Source organism: Dryobates pubescens, chromosome 17, assembly GCF_014839835.1.
Source record: "Dryobates pubescens isolate bDryPub1 chromosome 17, bDryPub1.pri, whole genome shotgun sequence".
Classification (NCBI taxonomy): Eukaryota; Metazoa; Chordata; class Aves; order Piciformes; family Picidae; genus Dryobates; species Dryobates pubescens.
The window spans coordinates 22,261,916-22,286,012 of record NC_071628.1 but is presented as its reverse complement, the minus strand read 5'-3'; the positions used below and the strand labels follow the sequence as shown (position 1 = coordinate 22,286,012).

The 24,097-nt window shown below is 39.3% G+C and overlaps 1 protein-coding gene across 1 annotated transcript; it reads right to left on the bottom strand.

Moving 5' to 3' along the window:
- Positions 1-23,797, bottom strand: TSPAN3 (tetraspanin 3). Its single transcript, XM_054168955.1, has 7 exons — positions 23,674-23,797; positions 11,495-11,686; positions 10,390-10,464; positions 7,413-7,514; positions 6,123-6,275; positions 5,762-5,845; positions 1-1,004 (listed from the first exon to the last, which is right to left on the bottom strand). The coding sequence occupies exons 1-7, from the start codon at positions 23,734-23,736 to the stop codon at positions 912-914; spliced, it is 762 nt and encodes a 253-aa protein (XP_054024930.1). The 5' UTR covers positions 23,737-23,797; the 3' UTR covers positions 1-911.
- Between the last annotated feature and the right edge of the window lie 300 nt (positions 23,798-24,097).

Here is a 24,097-nt window from a genome sequence, read left to right as displayed (position 1 = left end):
TAAAGCTTATGCTTGAAATACACCAAGATTCCACTTGGGCAAACACACCAGAATCTTACATAGAACACAAGACATGTTTATAGGGAGGATATACAGAGATTTATTTAATCAGATTTACTATTTACAGTTGAGATCACTTTCACATACTACTTTGCTACTCTACATGGCTACATTGTTTCCAAACCAAAGACCTACAGTCTAAGAGTTCACTCAACACATAAAACCGCTCTTCATAGAAAAATGAAATATTTCATTATAGAACAGTAGTGCATACATTATACTCCTGAAAAGCCAGCTTGTATTTTAAACCACTAATGTTTGCAAGAGTTGATCTCTGAAGGTCAAAACTGCAGTCACATGACCCCAAATTTTTGGTTAGGTTTTTCTCCCCACAATTTTATGTAAGTGTACTTAAGTATTTTTTTTAAAAAGTGACACAGGTGAGGGGCAAAATTGAATTATTTTCTCAAACTGAATACAACTGGCTTCCTCTGTACAGCTTTGGCCAAGAGTTCCATGTAGTGAAGGTTTAAGAAATCCTCTCCCTATATGCAAGAATCAGCCAGTTAATGCTCAGAGGTAATCTACCAAGGTAGGCACACATCCTTTGACTTCCATATCAACCAAGTTACACTTCACTTGCAAATAGTTCTGAAATCAGAAAGTTTACTAGTATACTAAAACATTTAGATACATAAATAGCTGGCTAGAACAGTGAAAGTCACAGGTAATTATACGTGTGTGTGTAAAGCTGAGTTGTTTCGCCCATCACCAGTGTACAGTACGGCTGTCCTCATTTGTGAAAGGTGTGCTTTGACTAAGCTGAGGGCAAGAACGCTATTGCAGTAGACCTGGCCCATTCACCTTCCACATAAGGGAGATAAGATTGAACTGCATGTTCAAGTTCTCTTCTAGGCATAGGTTCCACCAGTGATGAGAAGTTCGTAGGCAGGATCCCGACTCCTCCTACATAGTACTATACAGGCACACAACATGCCCAGAAGCTATGGAGAAAAAAAGAGAAAACAAGCTGAGTACAAAGAAGGTACTTTCAGAGATCTAACATCAGCACAAAAGTCATCAGCATGCTTCAAGAGTGTAATTATCCATAAGGTACATGGCAACAAAGGCACTGTTCTAGAAAAAGCTTAATTTGCCTTTTTGCAGCAGGAAGGGGCACGAGTCTCAGGCTTACTTTCTTGCAAGATTATCTTGGACTATCTTGGATTATCTTTGCAAAAAGTTTCTTTGGTCTGTCCCTTGTATTTTGCTCAGAAATTCAGACAGAAGAAATCATTTTATGAAAAATACAGATGTAGATACTGTGTCAGGTATGAAGAAAGCTCAAGTGAATTTCAAATGCATTATTCTCTAAGTACTGTGAAGAAGAGAAAACCTTTAGATTTGTATGATCCTACTTCACTGCTGAAATCCCTTTCAAATGCCTCATCTCTGTTATCATGTCATATTAGAAAGTTTAAATCTCATGCAGATGGTTCACTTTCAGTTATTTTTCTGCAGTTAAAATTCACAGTACCACAACTGCACTGGCAACTTCGCCAGGAATTTAAGATCTGATCACCTTGTACACATTTACAAGACTTCATTCAGATGAATGTCTTCAGGGAGGCAGGGCATGATATTTTACAGAAAGAAGTTGCATGTTTACTGACTGCAGAATAAGACTGTACCTACTTCAAAAGGTCAGGTACAGTGCTGTGTTCTGTGGTCAAGAGCTTCTTAGCACAGTAAGAGACTTTACAGATCTGGTCACATGCACAGTTTTATTCACAGATGTAAATGTCTCATGAGGCTCCTGTCTTAGTGTTGGATTATAAGAAACCACTCAGAAGTTAAATGAGATTCTAAAGCCACCAAACAAATCTCCCACTCCAAAACCCTCCCTTTAACAGAAAGCAGACAAGAATGAAACGGGTGAACAGAGAAACAAGTGTAAAGCTTCTTCGATGATAAAACAGAAACCCAATGAAAACAGCACTGGGACAACAGCAGAATGACTCACTTTATAAAGTTTGATGCAAATATCATGTGTAACAAGTTTTTAAAAGAAATGATGGTACAATGCACCAAAGAACTCAATGCTACTGAAAGACTGAAAAGAGTGCTTCAAAAAAAACCCCAAAGTCTAAATAAGCGGTGATTAAGAAGATGCATGATGTAATTCTAGTACAAGCTTTTAGTTTCCTGGAAAGGAGTAAGCCAGGAAGATTAATAACATCCTTGCCAGAGCGTATTACCTGCTTTGTATCTATAGCAGAAACCAGCTCAGATTCACAAAAGTGCATGGAGATCAACCTCAAGTGTGGCACTTCAGCTTGTTGATAAAAACATCACCTTACTTCACTTTCTATCAGTACCTGGCTGGTTCCAGTTCTCAGATTGACTGCCAAACGTACATGATAGTTGTGTCCAATGAGGAGAAAAACAGTCTGGTGAGCCCTTCTAAGTGAGGAGACAATTTCCACAATTAAAACCACCTCAAATTAGATTTGCAAGATATGGAGCCCATGGTAGCTGCCAGTGGCTACTGAACTCAGAAGGTGGCTTGCAGCACACAAGTACAGCAGTGCTGCAAGGAATTTGTCTTTTTCCCTGTTCAAAACAGGGATAAAAATGAGAAGCGTGCTGCAGGAAAACACCTCCTTTGGTCATTTGTAATCCATTGTAGACTTGTATTTCCAACAAAAATGACTATCACATTCACACAAAGATAATCTTTGTCAAGGGCTCACTCAAGACATTCAATTTATACAGTGCTGTGTAAAATCTGAAAGAACTGGGGACTCTAAGAACTCAAGTAATCAACTTTTGAGTTACTATTTAAGCCATTTATATCCTTTAGAAGGCCAGCAAGCATATTTCTAGAATTCTCTGTAAACACAGAAGCAAACCCTGTACTCCAACCTTCTGAACAGAAATTTAATGTCTCCTTTTTAAAAACCTCTCAAACTTGCTCTTCAGTTGCTGTTTAATGTTGAACACAAATATTTTAGAAGTCTGTGTTCAGGAAGGATCCATGAATCCCCCTCTTCACCAGCTTTCAGCAAAGTTTAGACATCTGCCACTTTACTTGCAGGTTTTCTGTTTGGGTTTTGTGTACGTGGTTTTATCTTATATAATTTCTTTTTAATTTGACTGCAAGCAGTAACCATAACCAATTCTCTTCCATCAAATCCATTGCTGATTTTAGCACTAAAAACACCTCACTGGCTGTATATATATCTGCCAAGCTCAGTGCCTTGTAAATGGCAAGTACTAAAGCAATTTTCAAGCATGAACTCTACAGTCAATCAAGCAGCACTTACACTGTACTGCAATGACTTTGCTCCCTTCAGTTTGCCTATTTATTAATAGTTCTGTGCTGTCACTATTGTTGAGACCAGGGAATTATTGCACACTGGAAGATCCCCATGGTAACGAGCCATGAACATAGCAAATACTACTTCTATACTGTAAATTCAAAGCTTTTTACAAATTCCTGGTCTTACAAAAATTCTCCTTTCATCAGTCTTACCATTTAAGAAAACACCAAGGGCTGCATTTGTTGAATATGAACTATTAGAGGTAAGAAACTTTGGACAGCATTATTGCACAACATGTGAAATAACAAGCAGTTCAGAGTGGGCTTTTTGCAGGGAGCATAGGAAAGGCAGTAAAATACATCACAAAGTAAGAAAAAAGATAAATAAATTTGCTCCTCTTCAGTTTTCAGGCCTTGACCTAGCCTACAGGTCATCTGCTGAAGTTCACATACTTACTTCCATTTCAACTAACCCACAGTCTACTGAAGAGAATCATGCTCAGTACATACTTACAGTCTTTATTATAAGTAACATCTAAGTTGTGACATTCTCTTAAGCTGCACGAGATAAATAACAGAAAAGTTTGAATATTGTTTAGTACCAGCTTAACTGAAACTGTCTTTAAGACATGTGAATTTACAACCACATGAACTGTGGTGCAAAGAGAGAAGAATATGACCTCTGACAGAGCTAAGTGCGATTACTACTCAGGGAATATTACCAGACAAATTTCAGGGGTACTCCTGACACCCTGTATTTTTTATTTATTGCATTTCCTAGACAGCTAGCACATAGCTTTATTAGCAAACAATAACCAAATGCAATAACGCAGTACCAAAGAAATTCATCTGATGCTTTTTTTCCTGGATGACCTGTTTATACAATAGGTACTTTTTGCCAATAACTTGATGACTGACAGAGACAAATCAAAGAGCACCCACTATAGAAAGAGAACTAACATGGTTGCCCAGAACAACAGCAGGATACAAGCAGCCACATTTGCATTGCAAGCACATTGGAAATTTTGGCCCAACTCCAGAGAGGACTGTAACGGTGTGGCATTTTGGGGTGAGCCTTTTAATCAACCTGCAAAGTCCAAAGCTAATAATAACGCTTCCTCTTGGAATTCAGCTCACCCAGTCTCATGAAATACTTTTTTTTTCCTCTACACAAAATAATCTGCCATGGAGATCATGGTTGTGGTAAACACCTTTATTTACATCAAACATACATTTCAGTGTTCAAGCTGACTAAATATTGCTTCAACAGCAGAAGTTTTAGGAATGGCAATTAAAAAGAAATCTTCAAGACTGAACACAGATCTCAACTTTGATGTTCCATAGCTGAAGTCATCTGGTTTTAGACAGTTCAACAGTATTGCTGTATACAGTGGTACCTGTGAGTATATCCTTGTAGCACTGAAATACTGATTTAACTGTATTTTCAGAAGACTATTTGTGAAAGACTTACCTTCCAACAGACAATCCAGCTCAAAAGCTTTGTTTTTGAAGAAGTGCCTAAATTGCCTGACTCAGATACAATGTTTTCTGAATTCAAATGCTATAAAGGGCACAAAAGCAACTTGGAAATTGGTTTCCATGTCCCTTGGGATTCAGGATACATAGTATGCTTCTCAGAAGCTGTAACACTGGCACAGCCTGAAGTAAGATGATCCATATATTAAGCCTGCCAAACTGATGAACATTCAAAACTGCAATTTTACAGATGTGTTTTAAAGGCAGTCCTACTTTAAAGAAAACTCTAATGAGTTAAATAAATACCGAGATACACATTTGCCTGTTTTCTTAGTTACCTTTTCACTGTTAGGGTAGCTTTAACAATTAAAGTTCATGTATGAGAAAGCCTGTGCTCTGTTTTAAGTAGGCAGGCTCTCAAGTTCAGAACCTCTTCTTTTACTTAGGTCCCAAGCCCACTAACTCCCTAAGAAAATGCAAAGCTCAGTTGAACAAGAGCAGAGAATGCTATCTCTTGGGCTGACCTGACATGATGTATGCCATGAATCTGATGTACCTCTAAAATGTACACTCTAAAATGGTGTCAAATATTAGCTACCTGTTTTAAAGTTGGAAATTAAATATGGTGCAAATTAATAAAGTGTTAAATGCCAGAGCATATTCATGATTACTTGGGTAATTCTTTCCCAAGAAATAATTTACCATTTACATTCTTGCAGATTACTGCACCTAAGATTGGCTGCTCAGTTATCTGCAAATCTAACAGAATACGCATCCAGATAGGAGTAGTTTTTAGACCATGCATTGTTGAGAAGTCACATGTTAAAGCGTTCAGATTACTTCTGACTGGGGCACATTGATACCCCAAACCAAGTGAGGACTACAGCTGTCATGAGCCTGTGCATACCTGTGACAGAATTTCCTTTGAGAAAAAAAGTTCACAGCTACAGAATATTTTCATACCTGAATAGCAGCAAAGGCTAGTGCTGCCCAGATGACATACATCATGATCTCCTGAAGCTTCTTTACAACCAGAGCCTCACACCCCTGAAACAAGGAGACATAGATATACATCTGGCAATCACATTTAGGCACACCAAAAAAAAAACCAACCCTAAAAGTATCACACTGAGCACAAAGATAATCCAAACACTAAAAGCAGTCATTCCTTAGTATATTGCAGATGGAAAAGGGTTCCCCCCCCCCCCCCCCCGGAAACAATGTTTATCTCCTGTTAGAGCAAATACACCCAAGCCTTTAGACTCCCACTAAAAATTAAATGATTGCCAGCAAAAGCAGATGGCTACATAAGTTTCTGTCTTACCTCAGAATAAAGGTCCATTGGGTGGGTCAAACTGCCAGTACAATTGCTGAGGGCTGCTTTGCAACAGCTAAGCGGCACACTGTTGTTTTTAGTTTGCTTGAACCAGACAGTGTTCTCCCAATCTGAATAGTTATGGATCCCACAGCAGCGCAGCTGCAAAAGACACAAGTAAAGAGACACTATCATTCAAGACGTGGGATGAGACAGCAGCTCTAATTGCAATACCAAGAACATGAGCATATCAAGATTAGCTCTCCTTTGTTACTTGAGTAACACAAGTTTGGGAGTTACTGATGCAGATCATAGACTGAGTATATTGTAAAGGGGCAAAGAACTTTAAATCATTTAAGATACTCCTTGCAAAATATAGGCTTTACAATTCCATGTTTTGGGAAATATTTGACAATCCCACTTATCCCTCATCTCTTCCAGACACGGCAAGAGCTGGGTGTTTTCAGTTTAGAACAGTTCTAACATTAAAGCTTACAACATATGCCTGAAAAAACCCTTTGCTTTCTGGACATAGTATTGTCATGGACAAGTGCTTGCTCTTCTCATAGAACTGTGGTGCAGAACTGAAGTTCATCTTACATATTCACATGCCTTTGTGGCCACATAGAAAGCCTTCAGGAGTGAACCAATTACAAAAAAAATAAATACTATAATTCCATTCTGCGGACAGCTCATGTTCTACTGCAGTCCTTGGAGTTTTCCTCTGTATGGTGCAGCATCAAACAGAAGTACTGTCCTAAGTGTCAGTTTTGCAGCTTCTTGTCTTTTTTTTACCTTTCAGGTGTGATTTTAAGCAAGCTATTAATTAGTAGTACAGCCAACTTAAATTTATTAATATGCAAATATAAAATTAATTTTTAAATAGATGCAATTGTAAGACTGTTGAAGACTCCTGAATTTTCCTTCAGTCTAATCAGTTTTTAAGTCTTGAATCCAGAACGTTGTGACACCAGCTTTCAGCTATAATCAAATCCATTTTCACCCAGCATGTTCTAGATAAATCTATGAAGACACAAGAACATTCTGTAATGTTCCATTCCAGAAAAATACACAAATAATAAAGATCTGAAACCAAATATTGATTCATAAATAGTCAACTGCACAAAATGCTTTTCCCCATCAATGTTACAAGTGTATTAACAGCCTGAGTTACAGTTATTTACTGACCAATCAGCTGTTTCCTAGATTTGTCAGAAGGGAGGAAAATGTGCTACATAAGTAACAGAATAACACAGCCTATGTGTTTTAAGAGCAGGAAAGAATGTCTTGAAGCCTCACCTGCCTCTGTACATAGTCAATAGCACGACTGGCTGCATCAGGATTTGTCCCATTGTAACCATTGTACACTTTCCGAATGCTGTGATCAACTTCATCTTCTACCTGTGAAACATCAGTAAAGCATTAGAACACCAGAGGTAGTACAGACTTAGGTAAAATAATGTAACTTCTCATTACAGCAAATCAGGAAACAAAGGTATCTCCCTAACACCTGACATTAGCATACTTTGTTGGTACAGCTTCTTACACTTCTGACTTCTGCAAAGATGTTGCTAGCTTCTAGCTAATGGACAAAACCCCTAAGTAGCTATTTTAGACAAAATAGCTTTTCAGTACCTCTCAGAAAGGGAACTGCTTTTATTGTAGCACTGTGGCAGATATTCCATTAAGAGCTCTCCCTAAGAGCAAGCATTCATCTCTTCACTTCCTCCTACTCCTTCGAAGTTCCAAACCGAACCCAGTATAACCATCTGGGCTAACTTGTTCCATTTGAAACCACAAAGTCATACCACCTGCTCTTTCAACTCTGATTGAAGCGCAAGTAAATGCTCAAAGATAAGGTCTTTTGTCTCATACCCTGCAGTGACCAAGCTCTGTTCAATTCCAGTCCTCCCACACTTTTAGAAATATTGATGGCAGCACACTGTACATAGCAACAGCTACTGGAATAGCTGCTAGAGCTACTGCAGATGAGTCAAGCTGCTGAAGATGCTGCTGGGTACACGTTAGAAATGGATACCACCCAAGCATCATCACTTGTCCCGCAAAACACATCTTGTAATGAATGCCCTTTTTGGAGGAAATGTTCCTGGAACCTTTTAAGTAGTGCTTCACTGTGAATTTATTTAAATGTACAAAAAGTTTGGGGTAGCTAAATATTTGTGTAGTAGGAATGTTAGCTCTGTATTAATTTTTTTCCGTAACATTTCACAATAATCATGTGCAAGTAAAGTAATTTTGGGGTTAAGCATCAACTAAGCATACATATTCTTTAGATCTGCAAGTCTACACTAGGAAGGCCCTGCCAACACATCATTCCCTTAATTGCTTTAGGGAAGAATTTTATGCAGCAGTAGCAAAAGCTTCATTGCCCCTGCCCCTCAAGGATGTAGTTATCTTTACAACTAAATCTGCATCAGGACAAATATGAATAAAAGTCAATTTAGCCTACACAGGCAACTTGTTTCAGACTAGTTTAAAATAAATTGTTTGATTTAACTAATATGATTTAAAACTCTGATTCACGTAGCAAAACAGCTGTTCAATTTGTCATATAGGTTTTAAAATAATTTATTTCAGTGCTTGCCTGTGCATCATTTGGCTTATGGTTCAATTAGAGCAGCATTATGCCTTGAAAGCCATGCAAATTACATACAATGCAAACAAGTCACTAGCTCTAGGTAACTGGTAAGGTTTATGAAAATGGAGAGTGAACGACTCTTCTCTACAGGGGAACAAAGTCAGTAAAGTCCTCAACCAACAGCCTGTTTAATCACTAATGCATTCACAAAAAGCCTTACTTTTCCTGACAAGGACCAATGCTAGCAGATTCTGTAGCATGTTAAGCTCTGATTGTGAAATGAAACTATAGTATAAAGACAAAGTAAAGGCTACACAGGGACATGCAACTGGGACCAATCCAATTTTCAAGTGTGTTATAGGCTAGGAAAGAGAGATTCATGCATCTGCTTTACTCTGTTCTGAATGATGTTAAGTGGAAGAATAAGCCACTTTAAGACTGCAACACAGAAGAAAGATTACCACACCTTAGTCCAGGTCAGACCCATATAATTCCTGAGTAACCACACTGCAATACACTACACTTCAAGTACTGGAGCAGAAGGCAACCATGAGTTTATATATAAGAATTCAACATGTTTCTTATTCTCCAGGAACTGCATTGCTCTTCTCAATTGTTTCTAAGGACTACTTCCACAGGCAGCTTTGTGTTCCAGGTGATTTCAGTGCACTGCCATGATACCAGAAATCAAACACAGACCATCAGAAAAATTTAAGCATTGCCAACAGAGCATTTCTGTTGAAGCAACCTATATTCTAACCATGGTTAAGCCACATTTAATAATGCATAATTCAGGGTCCTCTCCTTAGCTGTTTACTCAAGGCAGCCTTCCTTTGTAAACCAAACAAGACCTTGAGATTTGGACTTAATGGTTGTCTTGCCATTACTTCCAGAGAAAAGCAAGAGAGAATATTGAACTAGTATGACCTGGGTTGTTTACATAATAAACACAAAAGGCTAAAGAAAGGTAAATATTGGTTTTGGCTAAAATTTAGATGCAAGCATGACAAAAGCCAGTGAAGCATCATTAGTTAGTTAGAAATTTCACTTCTTAAAGCGACACTGCAACATCTCTAATACCACATGGTGTACTTCTGCCACACATTATGCTGGTAGAAATAAACTAAGTTTTCTGGTCTTGTTTCTTAAATTCCATTGAACAGTGGGAGAAGACAATTCTTTACCCATAACCCTCATCAACCACCCATATAAAGCTAGACATTATACATTAACACATCCAATCTATTTGATTTCATTATTATGCAGTGTTAGCTTGTATACCAACACAAGATGACATTTCAGTTACTGCACATCAAAACAATATGCCCTATGTTCAAATATTGTACATCCTAAATCATTCAAAGTCAAAGCATATATAAATTAGAAGACCATCTGGAAAACAGAAAGGTACCAATTATCATGACTCCACTCTACTGTTCAACTGTTCATGATACATTCTAGCTAGGTTGTCTGCCGCCCAGAAAACCTTCTGCTTTGCTTCAAAAAATACTGTCTACATTTTGAAGATACCAGCATCTCAAATTAACTTCCTTAGATTGAGTTGTTCCCTTAAATACCCATTAACAGTTCTACAGAAACAAATACAGTAAACACTACACCTCTGTATTTTAGTCACACTTCATACCACCACATTTACTGAAATTGAGAAGTTATTACCTTTGCTCTGTAGATGTATCCAAGAACCACCACCACAACTTCAGTGATAAATACCAAGAGCAGGATGACCACAAACTGTAAAATACAATCAAGAGTGTTTGTGCAAATAGTTTCACTCATTTACTTCCTGTAAGTCTTTAGATTTTGCTATTTTAAAGTATTTTTGCTAATTAATTTTTGTCAGGTAAGGTTTTGATTTCACAGATCACTTAGAGCAGGAAATTAAATTGACCATTTGAGTCCAGAATTAACCTGATTGAACAAACTTGTGTTCACAGCTTCATCAAGTACTAAGAAGCTGCCCAGGCAGGCAAGTGTTGAGCATTAGGACAGAAGCACTCTACTCGAGTGTTTCTTCTTTTTGTTAGATAAATAGGAGTATCACACCAAAGAAGCTATCCAGACTATTACTAGGAGTGGTAAATGGACTAAAACATTTTTTCTTCAGATTAAGCCCTGCAACAACTGATAGAGACAGCAAGCTATACATTTGTCTTGGTATATTTAAAAAACACTTCAAAGAAACTGTTAAAGTAGTCTACATAGTATGCACCAAAACACCCCCTTGGGGTCAGTTTGAATGCTGGCTTCTCCTCTCTCCCAATTTTCAAGCTGAAATTACGGTTAAAATGCTTGGAAAAACATGACAAAAATACCACAGTGTCCAAATTAAGCCACACAGAAAAATACTTAAGCATCACAACAACCCTCAGCTAACCTTGATGCAAGATACTTAAAAGGCAGTGTCTCACCTTTCTCACAGTCCAATTTCAGCTTTTCTATGAGAACAGATAAAAGCGAGATTTAAAAACTGTTATGACTTAACAACAAGCTTTTAAGTGCCTTTTGTGGGTTTTTTTGTGTGAGATGACCTCAGTTCTGGAAAAGGTACAATGGAAGAGCCTGCTGCTACCAAAGCTGACCAATTTAACACCATTATTCAGAATCAAAAATTGAAGTAAGTGGTTCATGACAAAATGTAAGGGGAAAACACTAAAGGCAATAAAGGTTAGAGCAAATTTAAATAGTTTAGAAGTCTATTAAAAGGCAAGGCAGCTAAATGTACAACAGGTGAACACCACCATGTAAAAACTCTGCAACTTACTGTAGCAAGTCCACAGCGACTTTCTCGAATCGTGGCACAGCATCCAATAAGTCCAATAATAAAAAGAAGTGTTCCCACAGCTATGATGATAACTGCTGGAATTAGCGTGTAGACATCTTCAAAGAAATGATCATAGTCATCATAAGTGATAAACACATAGGCTCCCACGTAGCACAGTATGCCTGCTGCTGCCTACAACAGACAAATACGTGGTTCAGTTTCTTTGAGGAATGGACTCCCCTTTCAGCAAGGCTACTTTGCAACCATTACTTTATCAAACACCACAGTTTTCCTCAGAAGAGAAAGTGTCCTTTGTTAGGTTATACTATATGTTTATTATTGGGAACATAGCAAAAGGAGGCTAGCCAGTAGTTTTTAAATTACATTTAATCTAGGCAGATTTAGTTTTGACTGCCCCATGGAAGTCTTCTGAAGGCATGCAGTCTAGAAATGAGGGTAACCACGCTATGAATGCCAAGCTCTTGCTCCAGGTTGTCAAATATCTTTCTCATGCTGTGAACTAAACTTCCTACACAGTTTAACATTCACAAACTGAGATCATGATTCTAGCTCATCCAAGCAGCAAGTTATTTGGTCTTCAACAGCTTTTCAGAACATGTATGTAATTCTTTTATCTACCAGTATTTACCTAGTACTTATTCTTCCCTTTTTGCTAATTACTACCTATGATTGAATGTTAGAACAGAATAGATACACACACTGTGAACTTTAACTTCTCTTTGGAAAAGATAAACTGCCAGAAACAGCCTTTCTGCAGTGTGCACAGCACTGGAAAAATCCAAATTGAAACACAGAGCAGGTAACAACAAAGATAAAACATCAATTATTGAAAAGAACTAAATACTTAGAGACACCACAAAACTTTTTAAAAAGATTTCTCAGAAGGATTGTTGTACAAAATGGTCTTTATTAAGTAAACAAATCACAAAGTCTCTGCAAGTGAGACCTGTAGGACAGATTTGCTACTGTATAGATTTAATACGCTAGAAAAAGCACTTACATCAATCTTATGACCTTAGCTCTCTTACAGTTAGATGGATCCAAACACATCAATACTCACATTAACTTTAAGCTGAGCAGACCTAGTTAAGGACAGACACCTAATGCTTGAGGAGCCATCTCACACAATGATTTCAAAACAAAAGGGCCTTATCAATTTTTGCTTTAAAAATATCTTTCTGTCTTCATGCTTGCTGCAGAATGCAACAGTGCTGCCATATATTACAATAAAGCATTTAGGTTGCAGTGATGGTCAATGCAATTTGAGTTTTGGAGGACACACTTGCCTGGTGTTCCAATAAAAGGCTAAGCTAAAACAACCCACTCAGAAGAAACAATGGCTAAGCTATGACAAGGGGAATGCAATTTTGCTGTAAAGGGTAGTGTCCTCATACAATTCACCCATAACCCAGACACAAGAGTTCACCCAAGAGGAATATCCCACACTTCAGCTCTCATCAGAGGAAGAATATTGCAAGCTGCCTCCAGCCCTGAATTTCCACTCAGCAGTGTTGCTATTCCTAGCCCTGCAATGCAAGCAGGAGGGTGGATAGACTCACATACAGCTAGTTCCTGTGACAAGATTGGGTCACGCTACTGCAAAGAATCTATCAGTAATGCAAACCGGAAAGAACCTCAGGAGATCATTTAGTTCAGTTTCCTGCTCAGAGCAGGGTCAGCAATGAATTCAGGCTAGGCTTTGTCCAAAGCCTTGAAAAACCTAAGAGTTGAGACTCCACAGCCTCCCTGGGCAGCCTGCTCAGTGTGGCACAGAACAAGAAAAGCCATAAGAAGACTGGTAGCTAGTATTTCAGCACTGTCTGCTACTACGTACTAGATGTACTGCAGCATTACTGCAACTACTTCCTGTAGAATAATACAGCATAAATACCGTTAGAATAATAATTCTATGGAATGCTTCCAGCAGCACTTCTAGGGAAACACGTCAAAGACAAAAGGCATTAAGAGACAGCTCAGAAGCATCATCAGTTCTGCATGGATTTGAGCAGCCTTTCACTTCTCTGTCCCTTTCTGCAGTGATGGTAAGTGTGTACTTTGCAGCTACCTTAAAAGCATCCAAGAGGTTCATATTCATTCAATAAAAGGTGTTTAGATCTAGACAACAGTACTGAAACTGAAAATTCAGTAATAGAGACCAAAAGCAAGACACATTCTCCAGATAAGAAAAATCTGAAGCGAACAATCTATTACAGAATTGTCCCTCAGCACAAAAGATGTTGAAATGCTAATCCCACTATCCAAATCCTGCCACATTAGGTACAACACAGCAAAACCCAATTTCTGTACACAAAGCAAAGATTCAAAGTAGTGTCACTGAACAATGGAATTACATTAACTGTTGCCTAGCAATGTAGTGTGTGAATGACAGGGCAGTGATGTAATTCCCCATTTCTAAGAGCTAAAATGCTTTTTAGAAATATGCCATATTACAAGGTGGCAGATGAAAAAGAAAAAATAGTACAGCTGTGGCTGGCGTTAGGCACAGAAGTAGTACCATAAAACTGAAATCAGAATAATTTGTGAACCCCTTTGTCCTTCCCTGTTGTGTGAAATTTAAGGTGGCTTCTTTCTTTTCTAAGACAAATCTGGTTCATAAACTGCATGACCACATATATTTAAGACTATATTTGAACCAAAAGTTTAACCTCTAACGAAACCAAAATCGTCTACAGATGTCTTCCTTCCTTACCTCAGGAAGCACATACATTAAGAAACTTCCAATACTATGCCAGAAAAGGTAAGTCTAGCAAGTACAGAGATGAAATACTGCCTCAGAAACTAAGAAATGCCACAGTCTGTGCTTCTTAAAAAAAAAGTAATTGTGTAATGACTACTGGAAATTAAGATTTCTCTTTAGACTTCTCAGATTAAAGCAGCTTGGTCCAAAGACTTCTCTAAATCCTTTCCATTCATGGCACTATAATGACTAATCAGCCATGAAAGCATTTAGTTTTACTTCTGAAGAATGTTTGTGGGTTTTCTATGGAAGAAGCTACAGAATTTTGGGAATGGCCATGTGCATTCGTCTCTATCGACATTGTACTAGAAACCTGAGGAAGTTGAAGATAAAGATATTGCCTCTATTTCATGAAGTGATCATACCCCTAAAACTTACCCTCCCTTCCTCAGAATCACTTCAACAAGTAATCTTTAGGGTTTGGGGGTGAGGATTGGTGTATGGACCCAAAAAAAAAAGGTCCTGAAAACAAAGGTGCCTGCTGAAGTTTTCACAAGTTTTGAAAGTGATGAAGATTAAAACTCCTTTCCTGTATACCAGTTTAGCACCTTTTTTTAAAACAGGTGCAATGCCTAGTCTATTACAGAAAAATGCTGACAGTTTACAGGAAAACAAGTTTCAAATGCCTTCCTTTTTTCTTTCACATCACAACACACCTGTTTCCTTCAGCCTACTCTAAAGCCAGAAGTGGGGAAGTCTCTAAATCAGCATTTTAGCTGGGATTAGGAAAGTGCTTTTGAAGCAATCCTTACTCATCTGATGACTGCCACTTATTATATTCTAGTCTGCATCACTGAATAGTGCTATAAGAGTGCATAAGAGAACTCACTTGGGATGAGACTAAACCAGAAGTGCATTTACTGTGCTAATCGCTAATAGGTGTTCAGTTGATGGTACCAGACTAGCCTGAGGTTCTTCCCCCGCCTCCTCACAACTCTGTAGTTCCAACATCAGGTCCTCCACACAATTAGGTTTTGATCTATGCCCAGATTACTATGCTATACATTAATGAAAATAAAGCAATAAATACTGCAGTTTGACCTACAAAGTACACTATCTACATTTATCAGGTGCTGGCCAATTAAACACACGTTCATTACCTGTTGCAACCCAACAATAAAGTTGAACACATGCTTTTAAAAACAAAACCACAAAACCCAGTATCATGCACCTAATTCGCTTCTCAAAATTGGAATCATCTAGAAAAACTGAAATCTGTATCACAAGACACAAGGATAATTTGAAAGAAAACATCTCAATGCTTATTAATTATTTGGAGGAGTAAACAAACAGTAAATATGCAGAAGTTTGAACTCACTCAAGTCAAAGATGTTTGAATAATAAGGTACCACATTTACAATCGTGCATTTCCTATCATTAAATGGAAGCCAAATAGATGAATTGTGCACAGTTCAAACAAGTCTTTGATGAACAGGGCTTGAAAGACAAAGTCTCACCCTTAATCTGCTCAAGGCTGTGAATAGAGATGGCAGCAGCTCCTGAATCTGTGCCAGGTCACATGCATGCTCTAGGGATATGACTGGTTATTCAGCATTCACACATCCTTTTGGAGTTGTTTGCATCTAACTTGCAGTACTAAACCTTAAGTGGCATGCTCTTATTTTTGGATGAATTCATCTTTAAAAACACCGACAAGTACAGTAAATGAAGACAGTTTGTTGCAAAAGGCCTGAACATCCTTCCCATCAGAGGAAAACACTAAAAATATACAGGCCTCTTACAGTTCAGAAAAAGCTTGATATTACTGCTTTGGCATGGGCCTCTAATGAATTAATAGCTGAACAAGTATGCAAAGAACTGGAGGGAAAACTGGAATATCTAATGATACATGCAACACTGAACATCACCTAAACATTACAGGAAAGCATATTAGAAGTTCAGGGTTCTTAAGAGTAAACCCCTCTATCTTTGGGCTGTTATAATGCAGCCTCTAAAGTTCATGTCTATTTCCCCACCTTAGCTTTCACCTTCCACATGCACAATGCTACTCATTGTCTAAATGTACAGTAAGATAGTTTCAGGTTTGGGTTTTTTGCTGTTGTGGTTGAGTTTTTTTCCTTAAGTAGGCTGCAAACACACACCAAGAACTGTTTTCACGTTTTCAGTAATATTTACACACCAGAGCAGTTTGAAAGATAAAATTTTGACTAGCTAAAATGATGACTGGTGAGATACTTCAGCTCCTTGTTCTGCTGATTATTTATCAACTAGGAACACTGCAGCTGCATTTACAAACTAATGCTTCCTCATACTACTCTTCCAATATTGCACCAAACAAATCTGATGAAAAATTGTCCAGAGATTTTATATCTTTACAAAGCATCGTCCTTTATGTTACTTTTGCTGTTTACCTTGTTATTGAATTTTCTTCACTTTGGGACCACGGGGTAGAACTCACAAAAAATTTCATCACTTTCCTTTTTGTACTCAACTAGGCAAAATACTATTTGTCCCTTTAGAATCTGCTTTTTATTCAGTGTTTTAAGAAAAATTCATGAAGGAGCAGCAAAGCTGTTATGTTAGGAGAAAACACTTATACCAGTAGGATACGAGGAATATTTCACCTTTTGGGTAAGGCCACCTATTTATAAATGCCTATTACTGCCAACTTTACCATTGCTGATCAGTAGATTTTAATAGTACTACAGATACCACTTTAAACCAAGGCATTGGTTCATTCCACTCCTCACACACTTTTCATGTCTGGGAACGTAAAACACCTGCAGTATATTCAGATAGAGCATTTGCAGGGGTCCTGTTCTAGGATCATCTTCCAGACCTGTGTACTCTTATGTTAAATGCCAGCACATCTGTGTTCCTATTCTCTGTCTAGTCATATGCAAACATGCTGCTTTAAAAAAAAACACAAAACGCCAACAAAAAACCAGCACACAACCATACACTCCAGGTGAGCTTTGAGCCTCTAAAGACACCAGCTTCATTCTTTGCAAGTTACTTTTCGCTACTGACACCAAGGCCTAAACATCTACCCCTAAACAGAGACACTGGCGTAGTGGTTTGCCACCCACTTTTTGAGCTTATTTTAACAGTAGCTTTAGAAGTGTTTTTTTCCTATACTACTACTACATAACTCTTATCTCTGGCATCTTCGGCTCTCTCCAACACTACAGCATTCACAGCCTGACTACCATATGATAGTTTTTCTGATCTGCTTAAGTCTGTCTTCTAGCCTTCTGTGCTTCAAAACCTTGTTCCTCAGTTTTAACCTCAAAGGTCCTACGGGGTATCTCTGCAGTTTATTTCTCCCTACATACTTTGCAACACTTCACCACTCCATACCTCCCTCTCCACTCTTCGAAACAAACACCCACCTGCACTTGACAATTTCTTTACTTACTTAAAATGGTGCCCATCCATCTTAGAATCCATCAGTTTCCTGACACACTTCTAGTTTTTCTCACCAATAACAATTTAACTAGAACACTGTGCTATACCTGTCTGACAAAACCTTTTGGGAGAAGAAAACCAGGAATTTCAGTCACATTTGTAACATTTTACTAAAGAAACACTTTAAAGGCTATAAAACAAGCCTATGTAAAACTCAAGGAAGCCAGACCACTCTCTGTATACTTAGCCAATTTCTATTCTGTAGCAGGACACACAAAACCCTCAAGGCTGAGCGAGGATGCTTTTACATTTGGCATGATGCATTTTAAATATCACTAATTGCAAGAGGAAGTACACCCGTAGGCAGAGGTCTGAGGGTTTTCTTTAAACTAGAAGAGACGTTAACAATAGAGACATTCTTTTACAAGTACTTAGCCATCATGGTTGCAACTTGAGCTGGTGCTGCTGTTTCCAGATTCCTTGCCCTGCGTGACAGTCTGGCCAGGTAAAGTGATACTCAAAATTCCACAGACTAGTCAAAGATATCACGTTTACCTTTGCAACTTGGTTTTGCCTCTGTTAAGTATCAGCTCTATTTGTAAGCACCTCTTGAAGAATCTCATGCAAAGGCTTGAAACTCATCCTGTAAAAAAATATACATGATACTACTATGTTACTTAAAAGCAAATCGAAGCCTAACAATCAGGGCCTGCCCTCTGTTTCACAGAACTTTAGGGGTTGAAGTGACCTCAAAAAATCATACAGTCCAAACCCTCTGCCAGAACAGGATCACCTAGAGTAAGTCACACAGGAATGCAACCAGCTGGGGTTTGAATGTCTCCAGAGAAGGAGACTCCACAACCTCTCTGGACAGCCTGTTCAATTGTTTTGTCACTCTCACAGTGAAAAAGTTTTTCCTTCTGTTCATGTGGAAGATCCCATGCTCCAGCTTGCACCTGTTGCCCAGTGTCCTAACACTGGACATCACTGAGAAGAAACCCAAACATTTCCTACCCAAAAATACACATCCAAACACTGGTAAGAAAACAGTGATTCAGACAGGGTACAACACTTCAGTTTTTACATCCTATTTTATATATATATAAAAAAGTATTTATTTAGTGCATAGGATCACAAACCATTACACAATCCTACAAATGCTTTCACATCACTGGCATAGCAGCAGAAGGAAAAGACATTGAACTTTCACATCCAGAAGTGACTGTCCTTCAAGATTAGAAAGGTTTTGATCAAGTAATCCAACAGGTAGCCTCTGGGATTATATGTCAGTCTGTTCACAAAACACTCTCAACAAGTTTCTTCATTGCTCCAGCTCTTAGGTCTGGATCAGCAACAATTCTCAAGCTCTCAGTTACAACTACTTGTCTTATGCCTCCATGTGAGAATAAGTGAGGTCTACTTGGTCTCGCTACTGCTAAATTTCAATGAATTTTCACATTGCTGCATTTTCTTTATTCTTTTCTATTGGAAACCCAGAACACTACATACACATTGACAGCTACAGCTCCTTCTAAGGATAGCACAGACAGCACTTCTAACACTACATAATTTCCTAACACTATGGCTACTGTACTGTTGTGAGCCTAAGTTGCAATGCGAGCACAGAACTGGTATAAAGGATTCTTCTGTACAGAGCTGAAGCCTTGAGATTTCTCTAAACAATCAAAGAATGTTTTATAGTAGCTTAGTCAAATGAACTGTAAAATTTATGAGTTCAACAATTATTGCAAGAATAACTTAAAAAAAAATAGCTTGCAAGTACACTCAACTGAATAGAATAGAATAAACCAGGTTGGAAGTGACCTTCAAATCATCGTGTCCAACCTATCATCCAACACCACCTAATCAACTAAACCATGCAACCAAGCATCCTGTCAAGCCTCGCCCTGAACACCCCCAGCGACGGTGACCCCACCACCTCCTCAGGCAGCCCATTCCAATGGGCAATTCACTCTCTCTGTGTAAAACTTCCTCCTAACCTCCAGCCTAAACCCCCCCTGACACAGCCTGAGACTGTGTCCTCTTGTTCTGGTACTGGTTGCCTGGGAGAAGAGACCAACCTCTGCCTCACTACAACCCCCCTTCAGGTAGCTGTAGAGAGCAATAAGGTCACCCCCGAGTCTCCTCCTCTCCAGGCTAAGCAACCCCAGCTCCCTCAGTCTCTCCTCATAGGGCTTGTGCTCCAAGCCCCTCACCAACCTTGTTGCCCTTCTCTGGACACGCTCCAGCAACTGGAAGTATTGAGGAACAGAGTTCATTCAAGGAGTAGAACAGCAGTGAATTAAAAAAAAATAAATCTCAACTCAGAGCACAGATAGGGTATTAGGCACTGTCTTAGCAGAGCAGGCTGTCAAAGCACATACATTCCTCATGAATATAAAATAGACAGATTCCCTTTTCCAAGGCAAGACTCCAACCATCCCTGAATATTTTATCCTTCTATCCTATATCCTAAATGTAAGCCTGAAAATATTTCCCCAGCATTTTGTCCTCATCTCATTTCTTCAAACTGCTTTCAACTGAATTATGCAAATGACTGGATGAAGCCTTAAAGAGGCTTCCAGGTAAATTTCTTTCTTCCTCTTTCAAATCATTGCAGACACAGACTTTAAGAAAAGGTTCCTTTGACAAACATGCTACTTAGATACTTCATGACAATCTTTTATTTGTAATTTACATGCTCTGATTACCAATTACTATTTTAACTTGTAAGACTGGGGTTTAAAGTTTTTATTTCATACCAGTCATTCTTATCTTTCCCCAATGAAAAAGTACACCATGTCCTAAATCTTCGGACTGATCAGCATTGGGACTTCCACTCTACCAAAATAATTTGGAGGATATGCACTCAAAGTTTCATTATTTTCTAGAGATGTATTGTTTTTCATACCATCATTACTTCCTATGCAATGCCATTCTTGAAAGAATTTCCATTTAGGAGATGCAGAGTACCTTTTAAGTCACTGCTTGACCAAACACATCTTGTTCAAAATCAAGACATAAGGTCAACCCAAGGACTGCTATTCCTTTGCCACTTTCATGAAAATTTCATGACAGATATAGATCCTGATATAGATCTTGATGCCTGGTACTCATAATGTTGTTTTCCCTCATTTTTAAAGCAATACTTGTCTCTGCAGTAGATACTCTTGATGCTTGACACCCCTGCAGATACAACCCAGCTAACTTACGTCGAGGTACCACACCAAAAGCTTACAAAGGTAAGTTAAGCCCATGTAGCACTTGTCCTGCTCTGAGAGGAAGAAAGTTCCTCAGCCCATTTTCTTAAGTTAACAAATAAAAGCCCTGTAGTATATATTAAGATGTTGGAATGCACAGTTAAGAATTTCAAAGGATGTGAAAAAAAATTTCACAAGACTATACAAAAGCAAGGTAACCGTTTCAACTAGAAAATTTAGTAAGTAGCCCAAGAGTTTCCAAAAGGAGATGAACTTAGAAACACTGGGAAACTGAGTGGAGTTTTGGTTAAGTCAGCAGTCAGAGCTGGTGACTGACTGGGTATGGCCAGGATCTGCCAACAAGCCTGATCTGCCTGTTTGAGAAGGTTTGAATGAAACTTTAAACAAAAGAAGTTACAGAGTATAACAAAGTAATAATTTTCGGGACATCCCACATTAATAAGGCATCTACCAGTCACATTCTCCCACAAATATGAGATTTATGGTGGTGGTAGTGAAGTTGTGCTTCACCCTGTTCAGCTGCTCATGCAGAACTTTCAATAGCAAACACTACAGAAAAAGCTTTTTTAATACAAGTGACCATGAAGATGATGATCACAATATGCATAATATCCCCTAGACACATTAAAGCTATAAAGCAATTAAAGACGGTTTCATAGTTTCTTGACCAACTATAGGCAGTTACATATTGTCAAGTCTCAGCCTTGGATGACCTAATTCTCAAAACTGGAACTACATATGAATGACAAGCCAAAAGCTCTGCAACAGCACAGAGGAAACTACACTGTCAACTACATGGGCACCAAATATTAACACACACAGCTCAGTGAGATGAAGCATGCCAGATCAAGAGCCAAAATTCTTCTGCCATTTAAAAGTGAAGATGTACTACTTCAGATGAAAATATGTGCATTTCCTGCTTGTAGGCCTAAGTTGCTGAAAAGGAAAAACACTGACTTTTGTAGGTCTCATTCTATATGCAGCTGATGAACCCTAAGGTTTTTTCAGCACAAGCAACCCAGTCACCTACCTGAAAATATGCTAAGCTGATTTCTTAGGCTAGAGATGGTTTACAGAATACAGGATTGGTGACATTTTAATTTCACATGAAGTACACCCTATCTAAACACAATCTGATATTTTTAAACTCAGTCAAGTTTGTCTCAAAAAGGAAAAAAAAAGTCATTAAAGTGCTAGACTCACCATCACACAAAATAACTTTGTCCTCATCACTTTTTAAGCTGAATAAATGCAAACTGGAATGTCCAATTAAATTACTAAATGTAGCAAAAAAAGAACAGCTTTCATATTTTACATATTTGAAAGGTATTACTAAGATTTTGGAGGGGGGGAAGATCCTACATACAGAATTTGCATTACCAAAACAAATGTTAATTTATATCAGCAACTAAAGAGAAATCTACCTCAAGGCACCATCAAAACCACAATTCACAACCGTGTGTGTCCAGTCAAAAAATTTAAGTATGACATAGCAGGTACTAAGTATCTTTTCTAATGCCATTTGCAATTAAGCATGTAACAAAAAGCCACACCCAGTAAAGCAGATTCCAAACCACCATACTGAAAGGCTGGTACAAGTAACTCATACTTCAAAGATAAGAAATGGAGCCTATACACCTCACTCAAAATTATAGACTCCTAATACACACCACCTAAAGTCAAACATGCCTCATATTTACTGCTCATGTCTCTGAGCAGCTACACACACAAACGCTGATAATGCATTGATGCAAGTTTTCCCTCATCGTGATTCATATTTAGGCACTCATGAGAGGCATTCCTTGGTAAAAATAGAGACAAGAATATCTATCCTCTAACACTTGTTAGATTTCATATGGCTTTCAATATTAAATGATGTAGCTATAGATCGCTACATTTTTATGTTCTAATATATTGCTACCCCCCCCCACCCCCACCCCTACTACTTTTCCAATGCTGAACTCTTTGGACATTTGGGACAACGGATTCTTCTGTTCTTGGAGCTGGAATTAAAGGATCAGAAATGCAGCAGCAAAACCGCAGGAAAAAAATGCTTGAGTTTACAGAGATTATTTATCTTGATTTCATTTACTTAGCATGATGTTTCCTGACAGGTGTTTACAGCACCCTACCGTTCCATCGAGCTGTGGAAGCTTTTGTCTTACTGTCAGCATGACTGAAGTTGTAGGAGGTTTAAGCGATGCATAAACACTGTGATGCGGTTTGCTTACTGGAATAAATGAAATTTGCTCTTAGTCTATTAAGTAACCTATATAGCTTAACTTTGCCTTAAAAATATGCAGGACGTTGCTCCATAGGTACTGTTAAGTATTTGGGACAAGGCGTCCTTAACGTACAAGGCCAAAAAACTAGACAGCTGTAACAGCTCCACAAAAATTAACCGGTCAGAGACCTGAAAACCTCAACAACGCATCTCAAGCTGTACTCAGTTACACAACCGTCAAGATCTACAACGCTCATTAAACCAGGCTACTGAGGCAACAGAAAGAGCTTCCTCTACCCCTGAACTTTAGGAAGGTGGACTACGAAGATAGGGACTGCGGCCGCCGCCACAACACGGGGCCCCGCGAAGGGGCACAAGACGCCTGTTCAACAGAAAGCGCGGGGGTGCTCCCAGCTGCTGCTATAATGAAAGAGAATCAGACAGCGGCCCTGTTCAGCCTGGCCTGGCCCGGCCCGGCCCCGCAGCGCCCTCAGGGCCGGCCCGGGCCTCCGCTCACCGCACAGCTGAAGGTGAGGCGGCCCCGCACCCGGAGACCCTGACCCTTCCCAGTTGTCCCCGGGCTCACCCAGAAGATAAGGTTGAGGAAGACCAGGACGGTTTTGGAGGAGGTGATGCCGCACTGCCCCATGGCGCCTGCCACCGCCGCCCCTCAGCCTCCGGCCGCGCGGCTCTCCTCAGCTCCTTTCAGCTCCGCTCCGCCGCCGGCCCCGCCACACGTGACCCAGGCGAGCCGAGGCGACGGCGCGGGGAGCCTAAGATGGCGGCCGCTAACGTCACTCCGCGGGAGGGGGCGGAGGGACCTAAGATGGCGAACCGCTCCCCCTTAAAGGGGCCGCCCTGCGCGTGACCGGCGCGTGCAGGTTTGGGCGGGGGGGAGGGAGGCCGGGCTGGGCGGCCGCGCTTTCCCCGGCTTCAGGAGCGGGTGCCGCTTTCGGCCTCCGAGATGCCACAGCTAGTGACATTTCTCACTAGACCTTTGCTTTATGAGG

Bases quoted from the DNA above. Each gene is read 5' to 3' on its own strand.
- TSPAN3 (XM_054168955.1), bottom strand. From the start codon at position 23,736: ATGGGGCAGTGCGGCATCACCTCCTCCAAAACCGTCCTGGTCTTCCTC. The intron at 11,687-23,673 runs GTGAGCCCGGGG...TGTCTGTTGTAG, and splicing joins TCCTCAACCTTATCTTCTGG to GCAGCAGCAGGCATACTGTG. The intron at 10,465-11,494 runs GTAAGTTGCAGA...TGTATTTTACAG, and splicing joins GTCGCTGTGGACTTGCTACA to TTTGTGGTCATCCTGCTCTT.